This window comes from Capricornis sumatraensis, chromosome 19 (genome assembly GCF_032405125.1).
Source record: "Capricornis sumatraensis isolate serow.1 chromosome 19, serow.2, whole genome shotgun sequence".
NCBI classification, from domain to species: Eukaryota; Metazoa; Chordata; class Mammalia; order Artiodactyla; family Bovidae; genus Capricornis; species Capricornis sumatraensis.
This window is the reverse complement of record NC_091087.1, coordinates 35,625,979-35,648,548: the sequence shown is the minus strand read 5'-3', so window position 1 is coordinate 35,648,548 and position 22,570 is coordinate 35,625,979. Positions and strand designations below refer to the sequence as shown.

At 45.3% G+C, this 22,570-nt stretch overlaps 1 protein-coding gene across 1 annotated transcript in view; it reads left to right on the top strand.

Annotated features, from left to right (window-relative positions):
* Positions 1 to 22,570, top strand: part of ENTREP2 (endosomal transmembrane epsin interactor 2) — a 247,543-nt gene that overhangs the window by 118,472 nt on the left and 106,501 nt on the right. The window contains exon 2 of the mRNA XM_068990964.1: positions 9,218 to 9,274. Coding sequence (XP_068847065.1) covers positions 9,218 to 9,274 — 57 coding nt within the window. The remainder of the gene's footprint in view (positions 1 to 9,217; positions 9,275 to 22,570) is intronic.

The following is a 22,570-nucleotide window of genomic DNA, read 5'->3' as shown; positions in this document are numbered from 1 at the left end:
CCTTTGCCATCTTTTCCAGTTGAGTGGTTCCTTTTTCTTATTAATATAACTGATCTCTTTGTGAAGTGAGAAGCCCTTTGTTTACTGAGCATATTATAAAATATCATTCCCATGTGTAATTGGTCTCCAGTTATATATTCTTCCTAAACCACAGAAATGACAGAAATGGTATGGACCTAACAGAAGCAGAAGCTATTAAGAAGAGGTGGCAAGAATACACAGAGGAACTATACAAAAAAGATCTTCACAACCCAGATAATCATGATGGTGTGATCATTCACCTAGAGCCAGGCATCCTGGAATTTGAAGTCAAGTGGGCCTTAGAAAGCATCACTATGAACAAAGGTAGTGGAGATGATGGAATTCCAGTTGAGCTGTTTCAAATCCTGGAAGATGATACTGTGAAAGTGCTGCACTCAATATGCCAGCAAATTTGGAAAACTCAGCAGTGACCACAGGACTGGAAAAGGTCAGTTTTTATTCCAATCTCAAAGAAAGGCAATGCCAAAGAATGCTCAAACTACTGCACATTTGCACTCGTCTCACACACTAGCAAAGTAATGCTCAAAATTCTCCAAGCCAGATTTCAACAGTACATGAACCATGAACTTCCAGATGTTCAAGCTGGATTTAGAAAAGGCAAAGGAACCAGAGATCAAATTGCCAACATCTGCTGGATCATTGAAAAAGCAAGAGAGTTCCAGAAAAACATCTGCTTCTGCTTTATTGACTATGCCAAAGCCTTTGACTGTGTGGATCACAACCAACTGTGGAAAATTCTTAAAAAGATGGGAATACCAGACCAGCTGACCTGCCTCCTGAGAAATCTGTATGCAGGTCGGGAAGCAACAGTTAGAACTGGACATGGAACAACAGACTGGTTCCAAATCAGGAAAGGAGTATGTCAAGGCTGTATATTGTCACCCTGCTTATTTAACTTCTATGCAGAGTATATCATGAGAAATGCTGGGCTGGATGAAGCACAAGCTGGAATCAAGATTGCTGGGAGAAATATCAATAACCTCAGATATGCAGATGACACCACCCTTTTGGCAGAAAGCAAGAAGAAATAAAGAGCCCCTTGATGAAAGTAAAAGAGGAGAGTGAAAATGATGGCTTAAAGCTCAACATTCAGAAAACTAAGATCATGGCATCCGGTCCCATCACTTCATGGCAAATAGAGGGGTAAGCAATGGAAACAATGAGAGACTTTATTTTGGGGGGCTCCAAAAGTCACTGCAGATGGTGACTACAGCCATGGAATTAAAAGATGCTTACTCCTTGGAAGAAAAGTTATGACCAATCTAAGCAGCATATTGAAAAGCAGAAGCATTACTTTGCCAACAAAGGTCCGTCTAATCAAAGCTATGGTTTCTCAAGTAGTCATGTATGGATGTGAGAATTGGACTATAAAGAAAGCTGAGTGCTGAAGAATTGATGCTTTTGAACTGTGGTGTTGGAGAAGACTCTTGAGAGTCCCTTGGACTGCAAGGAGATCCAACCAGTCTATCCTAAAGGAAATCAGTCCTGAATGTTCATTCAGTTCAGGAAGGACTGATGCTGAAGCTGAAACTCCAAATCTTTGGTTACCTGATGTGAAGAACTGACTCATTTGAAAAGACCCTGATGCTGGGAAAGATTGAAGGCAGGGGGAGAAGGGGACGACAGAGGATGAGATGGTTGGATGACATCACCAACTCAATGAACATGAGTCTGAGTAAACTCTGGGAGTTGGTGATGGACAGGGAGGCCTGGCATGCTGCAGTCCATGGTGTCGCAAAGAGTTGGACATGACTGAGCAACTGAACTGAAATGAACTGAACTGAAACCACAGATATGTTCTTTGGCTCATGCCATGATGATGCTACATAAAGAAGCACCCAGAAGTTCATGGTTGGCATTCACCTAGTTTCTTTTCTTTTTAAGGTTTTGCAGGTCGACCGGGGCCCCCACTTTGAGCTGGAGGCTCCTGGTTGGGTTTAGGTCTGTGCCATTTTCAATGCACGTGTTTAACAGCTGGGCAGCAGGCAAGTTATTCATTTGGAAAATGACCTGAAAAAACTATTCAGAATGGAATACTGAGCAGCATTGGTGTGGAAGAGGTGAAAGAAGAACTAAGGGATTGGAGGATGAAGTAGGAAGGATCAGGGTGTGGCTGTCAGAGTCCCTGACAGAGAGAATGTAGAGATGATATTTGAAGAGATGTTGGCTAAAAATCTCCAAACTAATGAAAAACATATATGTATAGATTCAGAAGCATGTGCATGCATGCTCAGTCACTTCAGTCATGTCTGATTCTTTGTGACCCCATGGACTGTAACCCACCAGGCTCCTCTGTCCTTGGAATTCTCCAGGCAAGAATACTGGAGTTGTTTGCCATCCCCTCCTCCAGGGGATCTTCCCAACCCAGGGATAGAACCCACGGCTCTTGTGTCTCCTGCATTGGCAGGCGAGTTCTTTGCCACTAGCGCCACCTGGGAGGCACCTTCAGAACATAGTACATCTCAAAGAGGATTATAAAACAAAAACCGCACACATGCAAAAACTTCAGGACCCCCAAGGGCAGGGAGACAGCTTTAAAAATCTTCAGTGAGAGCAGTAGCACCTCTCAAGAAACAGCAGTGTGACAGCAGCCAACTCCTTGATGGCAACAGCAGAAGCCAAAAAGTCGAGTAACGTCTTCAGACTCTTCAGAGAAGAAACTGTCCAGCTAGGGTTGTGTATCCGGCAAAACTGTTTTCCAAGTATGAGGTCAAGTAAGAAATCTACAGATAAACAAAGAGGATTTGCCACTAAAAGATCTGCACTAAATAGACTTATAAATTTAGGGTTCCTAACTGTTGGCAGAGCAGTCTCTGGAAGCCTTCGGAGTCCTTCTCAGAATGAGGGTTTTAAATGCATGAAATAAAATACATAGGATTACAAAGTATTATTTAAAAATACTTTTAAATTATTTTAAGAAGTGTCATAGTAATATATGTGTTCATTTGCTAACTCATCACATATGAAAATCTAGTACTAGGTCTAGTAACTACCCTAATTTCAGAGTAAATAGCACCAGCGAAGGCTGCATCTTATGGGCGGAGGCGAGACACTTGAATTTGGTACCCTGAGGTGGTTCAAGTGGTAAAGAACCTGCCTGCCTATGCAGGAGATGCAAGAGACAAGGGTTTCATCCCTTGGTCAGGAAGATCCCCTGGAGAAGGGAACAGCTTATCCACGCCAGTGTTTTTGCCTGGGAAATCCCATGGACAGAGGAGCCTGGTGAGCTACAGTCCATGGAGTCACAGAGAGTCAGATAGGACTGTGCCTGCACGTGCATGCACGCGCGCACGCGCACACACACACACACACGCACACACGCACACACACACATACACACACAGGAGCTGATTTGCATCTAGGAGACACACATTGCGGCAGAACATGTGGTGTGTATCTCAGCTCTGATTTTCTTTTGACTCGTGAGTTATTTATAATATTTATATGATGCGACACTTTTTTACTTACACGGGGTAACTTTGTCATCGACTGACAGCTTTGCTTCTTTAGTGACTCACAGGTAAAGAACCCAACTGCCAGTGCAGGGTATGTAAGAGACACGGGTTCAATCCCTGGGTCAGTATCCTTCTGGAAGTGGAAATGGCAACCACTCCAGTATTCTTGCCTGGAGAATCCCATGGACAGAGGAGCCTGGCGGGCTACAGTCTGTGGGATCGCAAAGAGTCAGACACGACTTAGCAACTGAGCACCCATGCTTGGGCAGCTCAGAATACTATCTGTACCCTTATTGCAACAACAGGTCTTTCTCTAGACATATGAATGATGGCTTTTTAGTGGTAGCTGTATCACTTGTAGCTGTTGGGCTGCCAGCCATATGTTTTGTGAAATAGTTTAATTGGCTCTCAGGTCTGCATTCTGGAAGGACTTGCTTCACTACCTGAAATGTCGCATTACCATTTGCCTCTGAACCCTATTGGAAGATCTGGAGGAAGTTCCTGATTTTAGGCAGCAAAGGAACTTTTTAGTCTTCCAGACAAGATATAAAGGCCTCATTTATTCCCGGCTTCGTGTCCCGGGGCAGCACCAGTCAAACGGGAGGCCTTTACTCTGAAGATGCCTTTCCTTCTCATGGTCTCATCTCCCTCCTCATTACTCTCAACAGCAGAAAGTTCTTTCTAATTTTATCTCTCGCCTCTCTTACGCTGGGTGAGGAAGTGGAGAATAGAGCCAGTTGGCGTCCGTCCTCACAGCACCTCGCAGGTGCTGGGAGAATTAACCCTTCTTTCTGAGCAGCTTCATGGCTCTCCTAGTCTCCTCAGCTTTGCTTTCTCAGCTACTCAACTGTCTGTTCCTCTTCTCTGACCCTCTTCAGTGTCGTTGAAAACTGCAGACTGCTAATAATTGCAGACTGCAATTTAAATGGGACAGGCCTTACAGGAGGTGTGGTGGTTTCAGGCCAGCTAGATGCAGGATACTGTTCCTCACAGGAGTGGAATGAAGTAAACCTGCAAAACTACTGAGATGGCAGAGCATCATCCTGCCTGTTACTGGGACTGAGCAAACAGTAGTTCAGGCTAAGACCAGCAGAGATATGTTTCCCTCCCCCTCCCCCTCCCCCCCCCCCCGTTGCCATGGGGATGGGAACAGGCATTCTCTGGGAGGGGGAGGCTAGCATCTGCTCTTGGAAAGTCTCCTCCCCACTCCAATGTCCCCCCTCCCTGCCCTTGTTGGAGCTGGTGCCGGTGTTTCTGTATCAGAGAGCAGAGACATCCGCTCCTCCTGGGAGCAGACGCAGAAGGAGAGGGGATGTTTAGGGAAAAAACAGCATCCTACCCTGGATGTGTTTGTTGTTATTGTTGTCCCATCACTCAGTCCTGTCTCACTTTTGCAACCCCATGGACTGCAGCACTCCAGGCTTCGCTGTTCTTCACCATCTCCCAGCGTTTGCTAAAACCCATGTTCATTGGATGTGTTAATATATTAGTAAGCTCAGGCTGGAGTAACAAAATATAGAAATAATGCCTTTTGCACCAATATGGATTGACCTGGAAATTTTCATACTGAGTGAAGTAAGTCAAAGATCAATGTCATGATCTCACATATATGTAGAATTAAAAAATAATGCAAATTAACTAATTTACACAGCAGAAACACACCTACAGTTAGCAAAACCAAACTTTTTGTTACCAAAGAGGAAAAGTCGGGGCGGGGGGGTGTTGCTGGAGGGATAAATTAAGAGTTTGGGATTCATATGTATACACTACTGTATATAAAACAGGTAATCGACAAGGACCTACTGGTAAAACACAGGAAACTCTACTCAATATTCTGTAATGATCTATATAGGAAAAATTTCTGAAAAAGAATGGATATGTGTGTGTGTGTTAGTCGCTTAGTTGTGTCTGAGTCTTTGCGACCCTATGGACAGCAGCTCACCAGGTTCCTCTGTCCTTGGGATTCTCCAGGCAAGAATACTGGAGTGGGTTGCCTTTCCCTTCTCTAGGGGATCTCCCTGACCCAGGGATTGAACCCACATCTTTTACATCTGCCTGTATTGGCAGGCAGGTTCTTTACTCTCTGAGCCACTAGGGAACCTCAGGTACGTGTATCTGTATAGTTAAATCACTTTGTTGTATACCTGAAACTAACATAATATTGTAAATCAACTATGTTTCATTGTTTCAGTCGCTTCAGTTGTGTCCAACTGTTTGTGACCCCATTGACTGTATCCCACCAGGCTCCTCAGTCCATGGGATTTCCAAGACAATAATACTGTTGTGGATTGCCATTTCCTTCTCCAAAATCAGCTATGCTCCAACATAAAACAAAAATTAAATAAAAAATATCATAGACTGGGTCAACTAAACAGAAATGTATTTTCCCGTAGTTGTGGAGTTGGGAAGTCAGTGATCAGGATACTGCTGTGGTCAGGTTCTGTGGAGGGCAGGCCTCTTCCTGGCTTGTAGACAGTTCACTTCTCTGTGCCTCATGTGGCCTTTCCGCAGTATGTACATGTGGAGAGAGATCCTTTCCTTCTCTTCGTATAATCCTGCTGTGCCATCATGGGGCCCCAGTCTAACCCCGATCACCTCCTGAAGGTCCTACCGCCATGTACCAGCACCTTGTGGGTTAGGACTTGACAGTATGCGTTTGGGGAGACACAGACATTCAGTCAATAACAATTCATTTTCTTCTGCAGAGCAAATGACTGCAAACTTCACAACTTAACATGACACCCATTTATCATCTCACAGATCTCTAGGGTCAGGAGTCTGGACATGGCTTAGTAGGATCACCTAGCCAGGGTCCCGCAAGGCTGCAGTCAGGGTGTTACCAGGGCAACATGTCAGGATGCTATCCCTGGGGAGGGTCAGGGGATAGCACGCCTTACTTACACTCAAGGGGACGGCATTACACAAAGTCAGCATCCACCTGCCTCACTGCGTGTGGTGGTTTTATTCTTTGCCTCTGTATAGGGGCTTGGATCCATTCCTAATTATAGTTATTAATAACATTCAGAAGTGTAAATTATACTCAGTAAGCCAAATTGTCCATGTTTGCTGGAAGTAAAATTATTTGAGTATATTTGTGAGAGTGATAACTTCACGACAGGGAATTCTGGTGGTCCAGTGTCCAAGACTCAGTGCTTCAGATGCAGGGGGCCCAAGTTTGATCCCTGATTAGGAAACTAGACCCCACATGCCACAGCTAAGAGTTTGCATGCTGCAACAAAGACCCCATTTGCTGCAGCCATGACCTGGCGCAGCCAAATAAATGAATAAATGACTTCATGATGAAGATAGGGAAAGCTGAGAATTTTTACTGTGGCCTAAGATAAGTGCTATTAATTTCCTTTGTGTTTAGAAACCCTTGCTCTTTGGAAGGTGGTGACATCCTTGTTGTAAGTGGGCTGGTCACTGTAGAGATTTGATAGTTTTGGCAGCTTCACCTTAGAAGATGAAGGAGTTCTGTCTTCGCATATCAGAGAGGTCTTGAGAGGTCTTGGGTGGTTGGAGAGTTCAGCGGGGACCCTAGGTTCACTTGAATTCCTGGGCCCTTCCTGGGTGAGGAGGTAGGTATTGGGCTCTGTCTCAGAGGATGGGTGAGATTTCGTCTATTAGAATGGGAAGGAGAAGGCAGAGCTTAAGTGGACATATTCTGGGAGATGGTCGGAGAATGTTCAGCCTCCCTCCAGGCTCAGTCTGGGTACAGCCAGTGTCGTCGTGAAGGACAGACAGAGGGCACTCTGGAGGTCCCATCCTGGGGGGAATGGTGGGGTCAGAGCCGGGCCCCCAGAGCTTGGACGTTGTCAGAGGGAAGAGAAAGGGGTGGGGCTGAGGCAGAGGGCCAGCAACAGGAGGGGAGTGCTGAGTGTGGAGGGGAGATAGCCCACAGGGTTTCCCTTTGAGAAATGCTGTGACTTTGGTGCCCACAATGGCCAGGACAGGAGAGGAGAGTCCCCTTGGGCAGTGATTGTGGGGAATCGGGGACTGGACTGTATGGGATTCTCTGGTCTGCCAGGAAGGTGACATGCACCTGGTGGAGACATCCAGCAAGGCTCCAGTGAGTGGGGGGCAGAGGTAGGTAAGTGGTGGGGTGCCCCCATCCAGGTAGGTGAATCCTGAGAGCCAGCGCAGGCAGAGGGGAGAGGTGTTGAGAGGAAGAGCAGACCCAGCCTCTGGACAGCGGGTCCTAAACGCACCATGGCTCAGATGAGGATGGCGGGGTTGGCAGAAACGTGGACCCTCCAGAAGAAGGTTGGAGGTGGAGACAAGAGGTCAGGGTCTGCACTCTCGGGCACGGAGTGACAGTGAGTCTCAGCAGCATGTCCTTAGGAGGAATGCCAGCTTACCATCGGAACATGACCTGGGGGAGTCGTGTGTCCATGGAGGAGGACGCATTGGGCACCAGAGCAGGTTCTGAGAGGTGGAATGTGGGGTGAGAAGGGAAGTGAGCGGCTTCAGATGTGCATGGAGAGGTGTGTTGGAGACCCGGCCTGGGAGAGCCTGGGGAACAGCAGCCAGCAGTTCTGTGATGAAGGGGGCTGGGGCATCATGGAGTGAGGAGGTTCAGAGGTGGGAACACAGCTGTCGGTAATGTTTGCAGCATCGGCTGTGTGTGGAAGCGGCGTGTGCACTGCGGAGAGGAGGCAGATATGACAGGCTTGGGAGCAGTGCACGTGAAGCTCTGTAGTTCATCCTTATCTGTGTGTGGTTAAGGTTTAATGTTTTTCATGTGAGACCACTGGTCTGGGTGTTGCTGGACGTCTGAGACCAGCGTGGCTCATGGTAGATGGCTGGAGGCTACTGGACATGCGACTTGGTTCTGCTCTGTGCCGAGTTGCCAGGGATGAACTGGGCTCTGTAAACAATGGGACCTTGTGGGTCCATTCAGTTGCATGTTCTCTCCTTTTGGAATTCTAGGGGACAAGTGCAGCCTGGCCCCTCGAGCCTGGCCCAGGCCCTCCATGGAAAGTCAAGGAGGCACAGCCCATCTGTCCCATTTGGTGACCTCCCTGAAGGCAGATTGCAGTGGGTGAGAAGAAGCTGTGTCTCCGTGACCTGGTGGCCTTTCCTGAACATAAGGAGACTGGGAATGTGGACAGCAGGGAGCACGGGTCTAATAGGGGTCTGGGGGGGCAGCCCAGGAGAAAGGTGAGCCAGGAGCTGAGGATGGTTCTCCTGAGAGGCAGCAGACATAGGGGAGCCTGGGTGGACGGGGGGCTGCGGGGGATGTGCTGGGGGCACATGCTTGGTGGGTTAGGGGGCCAGAGAATGGGCGGGGCCAGGGGCAGGCAGCTCAGAGCCAGGGGGAGAAGTGTGGGAGTCTCCTTGGTGGGCGGGAGTGAAGAGGAGGCCCCTGCAGGGGCAGGGGCCCAGGTGAGGGAGGGCAGAGTGGGCTTGCGGGCTTCCATGCAGGTGGCAGGTGACCAGAGAGTGGGGACATCACCACCGTCCCCAAAGCAGTGTGTCTGGTGCTCTGTGTAATGCTGAATCACACGGCACGTGTCTCTCAGGACTTGGGGAGAAGGCTGGGGAGGCTCGATCAGAAAGCCTGTCTGCTCTCGACATCCCTGTGAGCTGGTCACCTCAAGCCCTGAGCAGTGGCCTCAGGCGTGACTGTAGGAGGGACGAACCCTCCACCGTCACCGCTCCGCCCGCGCTGTGCTCCAGACAAGTCCTGGCAGCTCCTCATGGCCTGCTCTCTCTTCCAGGTGCTGCTGTCAGGCCTCATCGGTGTCGTCTCCTGGAAGCGGCCCCTGTCCCTCGTGGTAAGTGGAACCTTGTCTTGTGTGGCCCTGGAGCCATGAGTGCTTTCAAGGCATTGGCCTCCCGCCAGCCAGCCTCCCGCCTCTGCAGGTGCTCACTCATGGGCTGTCCTCTTCTTGTTTGTCTGTGTTGTTGTCCCCTCTTGGAGGACATGTTACCAACATGGGCATTTTAAAGAGTGTGGACACAGGTGTTGTCTCTAAATGGGTAAACATGCTCGCACACATAGGTGTGATCACATGGCCAGATGTTACTCATCCGAGTTCCAGAAATGTTACCTTTCTGCATGTCTTGGTGATTGTGAAACTGCATGGTGATATTTATTTGCATTGGTGTTTCTTTGAAAGAAAGAAGGAAGAAAGGTGCCCCTGGAGCCCTGTCTCAAGGGGGCTGGGGCCTTGTGCTGGGGAGGGGGCGTGCTACACCGGAGGTGGGACAAGGATGATGGTTTTTCCCTCGGAAAAGTACCCAGAGCAAATTTGTGTCTATTGATCTGTGTGTGTGTGCTTCTCAGCATGTGCATTAATGTATTTATGTGTCCACATCAGGACTAAGCGAAGAGGTTTTCTGGCTTTTGATGGATCATGAAAAAGACGTCCTCCTCTTTTGTAGTAATCAATTATTTAAAATCTCTTCTTTAAGTGATTAGACTTGGAGATAATGACATGTACTAAATATTAATGGAAATAGAAAAAAAGCCCACAAATCTTGTCTTTGTAAACACCTTCTCCTCCTTAAGAGGAACCATTAATCACATCCTTAAAAGGCATTGGGAGGGAGGGGTGCTTTCCTTTTAGGGGCCTCCTCTCCTACAGAATATTGAGAAATTTCCTTCAGATTTTTATTTCGACATTTTCAGATATGTGCCCAAGTAGAGAGACTATATAAGGGACCCTGTGTACCCCAGTCCATCTCAACAGCATCGACACTGACTGGTCCTGTTTTTTCCAGGCCTGTTGCTGGATTATTTTCAAGTCAGTCTCAGCTTGTATATCGAGATGCTAATGCTTTTGTGCAAAGGGAGGTGGCAGCAGACACTGGGTCAGAGGGCCGTGCTGTGGGTCCCCTTCAGGGACAAAGGGACAGCCTACCCAGCCCTTCTGACCAGTCCCCATTGTATGAAAAGTAAACCCTCCGCCTGGCCTCTGAACACAGGAAAGCTGACCTCCTTCAGGTGGGCATGGGGGATGGGAGGAAGGCCCATCCCACCCCATCACCACCCTCACGCCCGCCCCAGCCCCGCCTGGGGACAAAGCTTCTCACAGGACTGGGCATCTCACCGTGAAGGATGCATGTGCTAGGGGCTCCTGAGTGGTCAGGACTCCTTGTGCAGATGGCTGGGGTATGTCCTGGGGGCAAGTCAGCAGCAATAGGGTGGGTCTGGGGGCCTCATCCCAGAAGGGCGGCCCTAGTGGGAGCAGCCACAGCTGAACCTTCCAGATGCTGGTTCCGCTGCCTTGTGGGTCTAGCTGCTCTCCAAGTAGCTGAGGAGGAAGGAAGATGCCCCTAGTTTGACTGCTTCACCAACTCAAGGATATAAGGGATTGGATTAGGGTGGTACCAACTGCTGTCACAGACCCCAGACTTTCAGTGTCTTAATGCCATGCACGTCTGCCTCCTGCTCCTGTCCAGAGGGGCCTCCCAAGCAGCAGGTTGTTCCTCCCACACAGTGATTCAGAGACCCTACTTGCTTCTGCCAGGGGCCCTACACTCTCCAGACCTATGGAGTCCCCTGCATTTCAGTAAACGGGAGAGGATGGCGGAAAATCATGTGCTTCTTAACTTCCTTGGCCCAAAAGGGACACTCATGCTTGCATGACACACCGTGGGGGTGTGGCGGGGGAGGGGAGGCTTGTCATAGAGCCCAGGGGGCATCTGGCTGGGGAGGAAGCTGGAAAAGATGGTCCCTCCCTGGACAGGTCCCTCCCAGAGGCACCTGAGTCATGGAGGGAGGGCAGAGTCTTGGTGGAGAGCTTACTGTCTCTGCTATAAGAACACTCATATATCTGTTGACCAGGGCGATGAAATCTCTCAATTTATTAGCAAAAAAACTCACTCTCTGAACCATGAGCACTGACGTGATCTTAACCCTTCCCCCTGCCCAGCCTCACCCCGACACCTGGACCCTCTGGGCTTCCTGTGTGTTGGCCCCCAAATAATACTTCTTCCCAGACCCCTCTGGCCTCTGCCCGGCCACTCACTAGGGCTCACTGGTTGCTGCCCTCTGGAAGCCCTCCTTCCCCCCAGGATGTGGGGGTTCCCCTCCTCCAAGCATCTGAATCCAAGCCCCGCATGGTGCTCCACAACATGTAGGGCCCATCCGTAAAATACTGCTAACAGGGACCACATACCAGGCATTTCCTACGTGCTAAGCCCTGCATGGGAGGGATACCCGAGCTTGTCCACACAGTGTTCCTGTGAGTACGATACTGATTTTATCCCCATCTTCCGGAAAAAAAGGAAGACTTAGAAAGATAAGTGCCTTGCCTAGAGTCTCAGCTCAAAAATCCTGACGTCTTGATTTAAATTATTCATTTTTTTAAGATTTACTTTTATCAAGGTGACATTGGTTTATAGCATCATATAAGTTTCATGTGAGCTTTATATTTGTACTTCCATGTACATTGCAGTGTGCCAGTCACCAACAACCTAGTTTCCATCCGTTACCCCAAAGGTAATAATCTGCTTACCCTCTCTTCTGCCCTCCAGCCAGCCACTGGAGTAACTGATGTGCTGCGGCGGGTAGGGGGCTTCTGTTGGGGAAAAGGCTGGGCGGGGGCAGCAGGCTGGCTGATGAGGTGGGAAGGAGTCCACCCTTCCCAGCTGGTGCCTGTTATGTGGGGAGAGGAAGATGTTGTGACTTTCTGTCATCATTTCTTCTGTGACTTTCTGCCATTGCATCTTCTAGGAGCCTTTTCCAAATGCTGAAGGCTCACAGGCACTTCACCAGTAGTGTGTGTGTGTTCACATGGCTTTTTTCCACATTCGTTTTTTTCAATGTGATGAGTGTCTCCTATGATTGAGATAATTGTCTTCCTTACATCAAACCATAAAAGGTTTCTCATTGTGCTAGACGCCAATTACGATTCAGATTATATAGCTCTGATTAGCTCATTTTTTCAGAGATTCAGTGATATGTCTTGTGATTGCTTATATATCAATGCTGAAAACAGTTTCACATATAATCACGGGAATTATAGGAGGCCCCCCATCTCACCCCCATCCACTGTCCCACTTTACATGGTTTCAATTACCCATCCTCAACTGCAGTCAAAAATATTAGATTCCAGAAAGAAACAATTCAGAAGTTTACAATTTCAAGCTGTTCTGACTATAGTGATGAAATCCCCAGCCTTGCCCTTGGGATGCGAATCGTCCGTTTGTCCAGTCAATCTCGCCTGTCCATCACTCTGCAGCTGTCTGGGTTATCATATGGACTGTCATGGTATATCGGTGCTGTGTTCCAGTGACCCTGGAACGGTGACCATTTTACTTAATGATGGTCCCAAAGCTCAAGAGTAGCGATGCCAACAGTTGGATACTCCAGAGAGAAGCCATAAATCGCTTCTTTTAAGTGAAAAGATAAAAGTGCTAGACTTCTTAAGGAAAGAAAAAGCATCTGCCAAATTTGCCAAGATCCACAGTAAGAACAGATCATATTCTATCTGTGAAATTGTGAAGAAGGAAAGAGAAATTCATGCTACTTTTGCTATCACACCTCAAACTGCAAAAGTTACGGCCACAGTACATGATGAGTGCTTAGCTAAGAAGGAAAAAGCATTAAATTTGTACAGTAAGGCATTCAAGAGAGACCACATTCACATAAGTTTTATTATAGTACATTAATATAATTATTCCATTTTATTATTAGTTATTACTGTTAACCTCTTACCATGCTTGACTTTTAAAGTAAGCTGTATCACAAGTGTATAGTGATATATGGGCTGCCCTGGTGGCTCAGTGGTAAAGAATCCGCCTGCAGTACAGGCAGGTTCGATCCCTAGATCAGGAAGATCCCCTGGAGGAGGGCATGGCAACCCACTCCAGTAGTCTTGCCTGGAGAATCCCATGGACAGAGGAGCCTGGAGGGCTACAGTCCATGGGGTCGCAAAGAGTTGGACATGACTGAAGTGAATTAGCACACATGCAGGGATAGTGTTATATATAGGATTTGGTACTGTCTGCCATATTAGGTGTCTACCTGAGGTCTTGAGATGTATTTCTTTCAGATAAGAGGGGAATGCTATATACTTAATAAAAAAAGAGCTTGAGTGGGTAGTATTAACCTGACCACTAGTTCTTGTAATAACTAATACTATTGAGAAGCTAATAACCACGGGTTAAAAACATTTTTAGGATTTGTTTTTATAAGTAACAAATTACACTTTAGTACAGTTCTTAAAAGTAAATTAGACATATTTTGAAAACTAATCTGTAGGAATATGAGTGCCATATCTAGACTGATGTGTTTAGTACTGTTTATGTTACAGTGGTTGAGGAATCTAGCTTTTTAGTCTACTCCGATAATGATTTAGCTTTATTGCTAAATTGTTTCAGCCCCAGTAGGAATGTGTATTACTAGTTAGTGTTCAGTCCAAGAGGTAGAGCCTCCAGGAGCTCTGTGAGCCTGATTCCTCGGACACTGCTGTGGCCCCATGGCTTGTCTCGAAACATGCAAATACCAAGGAACTGGAAGTGGATGATGAATGAGCTTCAGCCGGCATGAGGGTTTCTCTCTCTCTCTTCATTGCTATGGTGATCATTTCCAGTGAAGGAAAGCTTAAAATATGTTAACTTCTTTTTTAAAGTATCTTTCAGTTTTTATACTAGGAACAGTATTTCCTGCTGTGCCCATCAGAAATTCAGTCCTGGGCTCACTGCAGATTTGTATGTTTGGCCATATTTTGTGAGAAAAAAAAAATGAATCACTTTAATCTTTAATATGAATTTATAGGAAGCCTGTAGGGCTTTCTTTCAAGCCCATTGAATTGAGCACAAATATAACTTTAATATGCTACTTAAAAATGTAGATGAGTTAAAGGTTAACGTGTTTAATATAAATGTGTTTGGAGTCATCATTTATTCAGAAAATTCGCTATAAATACACTTTGGAGCTTTCTCACAGTCAAGATCATGACCTTTTGAATACAGTCAGGAGAATGTATTTTGCTCAGTCACATTAAAGATGAAGCCTTCATTCATTGGTGCTGAGGACAAGAGGAAGTAGGGTATACCTATATTTATGAGGCAGTATCTTACTCTGCTAATAAAGCAGCTGAAGAATCTAAAGCCCCCATCTTGTTTATGAAAATAGACTAGCACACTTGCCTTTAAATTTATTGATGGTATTAAATTTAATCAGGGGAAGATAAGTCTAACTGGAAAGCTGAGACTGAAATGAACTAATTAAATTATAGCATAATGAAACCACTCAAGGCCAAGTGAAATTAGAAATGGTCATTGCAAAAAATCATTTTTATTAAAGCATGACATTTGTTTAAATCACTTCTTCAGTTCAGTTCACTCAATTGTGTCCAACTTTTTGCAACTCCATGAACTACAGCACACCAGGCTTCCTTGCCCATCACCAACTCCCAGAGCTTGCTCAAACTCATGTCCATCAAGTCAGTGAGGCCATCCAACCATCTCACCCACTGTTGTACCCTTCTCCTCCTGCCTTCAATCTTTCCCAGCATCAGGGTCTTTTCCAATGAGTCAGTTCTTTGCATCAGGTGGCCAAAGTATTGGAGTTTCAGCTTTAGCATCAGTTCTTCCAATGAATATTCAGGACTGATTTCCTTTAGGATGACTGGTTTGATTTCCTTAGAGTCCAAGGAACTCTCAAGTTGAGATCATGAGACCAAGAGTCTTCTCCAACACCACAGTTCAAAAGCATTAATTCTTCAGTGGTCAGCTTTCTTATGGTCTAACTCTCCATTCCATACATGACTACTGGAATAACCATATAGCTTTGACTAGATGGACCTTTGTCAGCAAAGTAATGTCTCTGCTTTTTAATATTCCAAGCCTAAGAAAGTAAAGTCTCTCACTGTTTTCATGGTTTCCCCATTTATTTGCCATGAAGTGATGGGTCTGTGGTGTTGGAGAAGACTCTTGAGAGTCCCTTGGACTGCAAGGAGGTCCAACCAGTCAATCCTAAAGGAAATCAGTCCTGAATACTCAATACTTTGGCCCCCTGATGTGAAGAACTGATTCATTGGAAAAGACCCTGATACTGGGAAAGATTGAAGGCATGAGGAGAAGGGTACGACAGAGGAGGAGATGATTGGATGGCATCACCAACTCAGTGGACATGAGTTTGAGCAAGCTCCAGGAGTTGGTGATAGAAGGGAAGCCTGGTGTGCTGCAGTCCATGGGGTCACAAAGAGTCGGACACGACTGAGCTACTGAACTGAACTGAACAGATGGGACTGGATGCCATGATCTTCGTTTTTTGAGTGTTGAGTTTTAAGCCAGCCTTTTCACTCTCTTCTTTCACTTTCATCACAAGGCTCTTTAGTTCCTCTTTGCTTTCTGCCATTAAGGGTGGTATCATCTGCATATCTGAGGTAATTGATATTTTCCTGGCAATCTTAATTCCAGCTTGTGATTCATCCAGCCTGGCATTTTGCATGATGTACTCTGCAAATATAAGTTAAGCAGGGTGACAATATACAGTCTTTTTTTCTTTCTTTCTTTCTTTTTCAATATACAGTACTTTCCCAGTTTTGAACCAGTCCGTTGTTCCATGTCTGGTTCTAACTGTTGCTTCTTGGCCTGCATACAGATTTTTCAGGAGGCAGTTAAGGTGGTCTGGTATTCCCATCTCTTGAAGAATTTTCCACAGTCTGTTGTGATCCACACAGTCAAAGGCTTTAGCGTAGTCAATGAAGCAGAAGTAGATGTTTTTCTGGAATTTTCTTACTTTTTCTCTGATCCAGTGGGTGTTGGCAATTTGATCTCTGGTTCCTCTGCCTTTTCTAAATCCATCTTGAACATCAGGAAGTTCTTGGTTCACGTACTGTTGAAGCCTGGCTTGGAGAATTTTGAGCATTACTTTGCTAGCATGTGAGATGAGTGCAATTGTGTGGTAGTTTGAAAATTCTTGGGTGTTGCCTTTCTTTGGGATTGGAATGAAAACTGACCTTTTCCAGTTCTGTGGCCACTTCTGAGTTTTCCAAATAAGCTGGCATATTGAGTGTAGCACTTAAACAGCATCATCTTCTAGGATTCTAAATAACTAAACTGGAGTTCCATCACCTCCACTAGCTTTGTTTGTAGTGATGCTTCCTAAGTCCCACTTGACTTCACACTCCAGGATGTCTGGCTCTAGGTGAATGATCATACCATCATGGTTATCTGGGTCAATAAGATCTTTTTTTGTATACATCTCATGTATTTTTGCCATCTCTTCTTAATATCTTCTGCTTCTGTTAGGTCCATACCATTTCTGTCCTTTATTGTGCCCATATTTGCCTGAAATCACTTTCTAGTGTAAATTATTTTGATCCATCAGACACATTCTTTTTTTTCATTATGGTTTATTGCAGGATATATAATAGACTAGTTCCCTGTACTATACAGTAGGACCTTGTTGTTACCCATTCTAGATATAATAGTTTGCATCTGCTAATTCCAAACTCCCAATCCTTCTCTCCCCCATGGGCCTCCCCCTTAGCAACCGCAAGTCTGCTCTTTATGTCGGAGAGTCTCTGTTTATTTTGTAGAAAGTTTCATTTGTGTCCTGTTTTAGATTCCAGATATAGGTGACACCATGTGGTGATACCATCTTTCTCAGTCTGACTTACTTCATTTATTTTTTTTTTTTTAAAGTTTTCACACGTCTATTTTATTTTATAATACTTATACACAAAAGTTATTTAATTGCATATTTAAGGCATAAAATAAATTTTAAAATAGATAAAGAATATCATGCAGCTGGCTTCAAGTGCTATAGAGTATTTCCTACCTTTCTTTTCTAGTGAAATTTTGTTCTGAAACTACATGAGTGAATTTTTGGCCTAACCCTATATTCACAATCTAAATTTGTTGTCTAATTAAATAAACAGTAAATGAAGAGCATAACAAAAAAGAAGTCATGGAAAGTCTGAATAGTTATTCTGGTTTTAGAGATCACAGAGGAAATAAGCAATTTGGGAACTGGTTTTCTTAATGTGAATTTAAAATAGGCAAACCAGGAATTTTGTCCCTGTTGGTATGATAATCTAGTTGTATCCATGTTGCTGCAAATGGCATTATTTCATTCTTTTTAATGGCCAAGTAATATTCCATTGTGTATATATACCACATCTTCTTTATCAATTCATCTGTTAATGGGCACTTAGATTGCTTCCATGTGCTGACTATTGTAAATAGTGCTGCTGTGAACATTAGGGCGCATGTATTTTTTGAATTATAGTTTGTCTAGATATTTGCCCAGGAATGGGATTGCTGGATCATATGGTAGTTCTATTTTTAGCTTTTTAAAGAATCTCCATACTGTTCTTCATAGTGGCTGCAGCAATTTGCATTCCCACCAACAGTGTAGGAAGGTTCCCTTTTCTCCACACCCTCTCCAGCATTTGTTATTTATAGACTTTTTAGTGATGACCATTCTGAGTGATTATACCTCATTGCAGTTTTGATTTGCATTTCTCTAATAGTTAGCAATGTTAACCATCTTTTTATGCACCTATTGGCCATCTGTACATCTTCCTTGGAGAAATGCATCAGACACATTCTTAATTAAAAATGTAATAAAGCTTTGCCACCCCAATGCCAAAGAGTGCTCAAACTACTGCACATTTGCAGTCATCTCACATGCTAGTAAAGTAATGCTGAAAATTCTCCAAGCCAGGCTTCAGTGATACATGAACTGTGAACTCTCAGATGTTCAAGTTGGATTTAGAAAAGGCAGAGGAACCAGAGATCAAATTGCCAACATCTGCTGGATCATGGAAAAAGCAAGAGAGTTCCAGAAAAACATCTATTTTTGCTTTGTTGACTATGCCAAAGCCTTTGACTGTGTTGATCACAATAAACTGTGGAAAATTCTGAAAGAGATGGGAATACCAGACCGCCTGACCTGCCTCTTGAGAAACCTGTATGCAGGTCAGGAAGCAACAGTTAGAACTGGACATGGAACAACAGACTGGTTCCAAATAGGAAAAGGAATGCATCAAGGCTGTATATTGTCACCCTGCTTATTTAACTTCTATGCAGAGTACATCATGAGAAACGCTGGGCTGGAAGAAACACAAGCTGGAATCAAGATTGCTGGGAGAAATATCAATAACCTCAGATATGCAGATGACACCACCCTTATGGCAGAAAGTGAAGAGGAACTAAAAAGCCTCTTGATGAAAGTGAAAGAGGAGACTGAAAAAGTTGGCTTAAAGCTCAACATTCAGAAAACAAAGATCATGGCATCTGGTCCCATCATCACTTCATGGGAAATAGATGGGGAAACAGTGGAAACAGTGTCAGACTTTATTTTTGGGGGGCTCCAAAATCCCTGCAGATGGTGATTGCAGCCATGAAATTAAAAGACACTTACTCTTTGGAAGGAAAGTTATGACCAACCTAGATAGCACATTGAAAAGCAGAGACATTACTTTGCCAACAAAGGTCCATCTAGTCAAGGCTATGGTTTTTCCAGTGGTCATGTATGGATGTGAGAGTTGGACTGTGAAGAAAGCTGAGTGCCAAAGAATTGATGCGTTTGAATTGTGGTATTGGAGAAGACTCTTGAGAGTCCCTTGGACTGCAAGGAGATCCAACCAGTCCATCCTAAAGGAGATCAGTCCTGGGTGTTCATTGGAAGGACTGATGCTGAGGTTGAAACTCCAATGCTTTGGCCACCTCATGTGAAGAGTTGACTCATTGGAAAAGACCCTGATCCTAGGAGGGATTGAGGGCAGGAGGAGAAGGGGACGACCGAGGATGAGATGGCTGGATGGCATCACCGACTCGATGGACATGAGTTTGCCTGAACTCTGGGAGTTGGTGATGGACAGGGAGGCCTGGCGTGCTGCGATTCATGGGGTCGCAAAGAGTCGGACACGACCAAGCCACTGAACTGAACTGAACTGAATAAAGCTTACTTTTTGAAAGAGACAGTAAGCTTGGATAGGAAGATTAGAAACAAGGTAGACAGAGATACCTAATAAGGTACTTGAATGCTTGACCGCATAATGAATTAAATGCATCATTTCAGACTGCACCTGGAAACAACTATAATAGACTTTTCCCTGTCTGTTACCTCCAAATCACTGTTGAGAATCTTCTCAGAAAGAGTGAACTCTTATTAGTCTTGGGAATGTTACTTTCTCCCAATAGGACAGAGATCAGATAGCAGCAGGTTTGTTGGAAGGGCTCTTGGGACATGGGCCATTTGGGGGAGCTCAGGACGTTGTGCGGGGTAGGTTCCATCTTCAGGGGTTCCCATGCTTGCCTTGGGGGAAGTCCTAGACCCTTTCTCTGTATCTCTATATGTGGCTGGGGGCTTCCACAATGGCTCAGCAGATAAAGAATCTGCCTGCAATGCAGGAGATGCAGGTTTGATCCCTGGGTTGGGAAGATCCCCTGGAGGAGGAAATGGCAAACCACTCCAATATTCTTGCCTGGGAAATCCCTTGGACAGAAGAGCCTGGCACACGAGGTCACAAAGAGTCAGACACGACCTAGCAACTAAGAACACACACACACATACACACACATGCACACACAAAACATATGGCTTGGGTGGTTTCCTTGTAAGCTACATGCAGTTTCAGTCACTTCAGATGTGTTCGACTCTTTGCGATCCCATGGACTGTAGCCCGCCAGGCTCCTCTGTCCATGGGATTCTCCAGGCAAGAATACTGTAATAGGATGTCATTTCCTTCTCCATTGTAACCCATCTTCACGTGTAACTGGATCTTCACGTCCCGGATAATCACAATGGTGTGATCACTCACCTAGAGCCAGCATCCTGGAATGTGAAGTCAAGTGGGCCTTAGGAAGCATCACTACAAGCAAAGCTAGTGGAGATGATGGAATATCGGTTGGGCTATTTCAAATCCTGAAAGATGATGCTGTGAAAGTGCTGCACTCAATATGCCAGCAAATTTGGAAAACTCAGCAGTGGCCAGAGGACTGGAAAAGGTCAGTTTCCATTCCAATCCCAAAGAAAGGCAATGCCAAAGAATGCTCAAACTACTGCACAATTGCACTCATCTCACATGCTAGTAAAGTGATGCTTAAAATTCTCCAAGCCAGGCTTCAGCAATACGTGAACTGTGAACTTCGAGATGTTCAAGCTGGTTTTAGGCAAGGCAGAGGAACCAGAGATCAAATTGCCAACATCCGCTGGATCATCGAAAAAGCAAGACAGTTCCGGAAAAATATCTATTTCTGCCTTATTGACTATGCCAAAGCCTTTGACTGTGTGGATCACAATAAAATGTGGAAAATTCTGAAAGAGATGGGAACACCAGACCACATGACCTGCCTCTTGAGAAACCTATATGCAGGTCAGGAAGCAACAGTTAGAACTGGACATGGAACAACAGGCTGATTCCAAATAGGAAAAGGAGTACGTCAAGTCTGTATATTGTCACCCTGCTTATTTAACTTAAATACAGAGTACATCAAGAGAAACGCTGGGCTGGAGGAAGCACAAGCTGGAATCAAGATTGTTGGGAGAAGTATCAATAACCTCAGATATGCAGATGACACCACCCTTATGGTAGAAAATGAAGAACTAAAGATCTTCTTGATGAAAGTGAAAGAGGAGAGTGAAAAAGTTGACTTAAAGCTCAACATTCAGAAAACTAAGATCATGGCATCTGGTCCCATCACTTCATGGCAAATAGATGGGGAAACAGTATCAAACTTTATTTTTCTGGGCTCCAAAATCACTGCAGATGGTGATTGAAGCCATGCAATTAAAAGGCACTTACTCCTTGGAGGGAAAGTTATGACCAACCTAGACAGCATATTAAAAAGCAGCGACATTACTTTGTCAACAAAGGTCCATCTAGTCAAGGCTATGGTTTTTCCAGTGGTCATGTATGGATGTGAGAGTTAGACTATAAAGAAAGCTGAGTGCCGGAGAATTGATGCTTTTGAAGTGTTGTGTTGGAGAAGACCCTTGAGAGTCCCTTGGACTGCAAGGAGATCCAACCAGTCCATCCTAAAAGAAGATCAGTCCTGGGTGTTCATCGGAACGACTGATGTTGAAGCTGAAACTCCAATGCTTTGGCCACCTGATGTGAAGAGCTGACTCATTTTAAAAGACCCTGATGCTGGGAAAGATTGAGGGCAGGAGGAGAAGGGGATGACAGAGAATGAGATGGTTGGATGGCATCATCGACTTGGTGGACATGGGTTTGAGTGAATTCTGGGAGTTGGTGATGGACAAGGAGGTCTGGTGTGCTGCGATTCATGGGGTCGCAAAGAGTCAGACAGGATTGAGTGACTGAAGTGAAGTGAAGTGAAGTGTAACCCACATCCAGTGGTTAATATGTCTTGAAGGGAGTTGTAGGTAGCTGGAGCCTCAGACCACAGTCAATGTCCTGATTATGGTAAGACACTTAGTAGGCCAGCTTTTGGACCAGCACAGTTTGAAGATGTTTCCAGAAGAGTTTGTCCCACTGTGGAGTCTTGGTCATGTCTTTTATGGTGACCTTCAGGAGATGAGCTTTATATGTGTCACCTTGGGCTGATTGTGACTTGTAGCTGGTTGTTTATAGTGTCTGTCTGGGACACATAAGAAATGTGATCAGCCCATAGGAGGTCACAGAAACATCCAGTGATGAGGCTCAGAGCCTGTGGTTGCAGTAAAATTCCTCATGCAAGCCACGGGGAGTGTGCAAGTAGTCAGACACAAAGAAGCACAAGGTGATGGTCTTGCCTTCAAAGAGTTTAGATTCTAGGACCTTCCCTTGTGGTCCAGTGGTCAAGAATCCACCTTGCAGTACAGGGGACATGGGTTCGATCCCTGCTCTAGGAAGATCCCACATGCCACGAGGCACCTAAGCCCCACAACTGCTGAAGCCTGCTTACCTAGAGCGTGTACTCTGCAACAAGAGAAGCCACCGCAATGAGAAGCCCGGACACTGCAGCTAGAGAAAAGCCATGCACAGCAGTGAAGAGCCAGCACAGCCACAAACAACTAAATAAGTAAATTTTTTAAATTATTTTTAAAACAGCATCTGTAGTTCACAGGAAATGGAAGATAGCCTGTGATATCTTGATAAGATGTCTTCTTGACAAGAACTGTCTGATGTCCATGTTAGAAATTCCTGCCGCCTCTC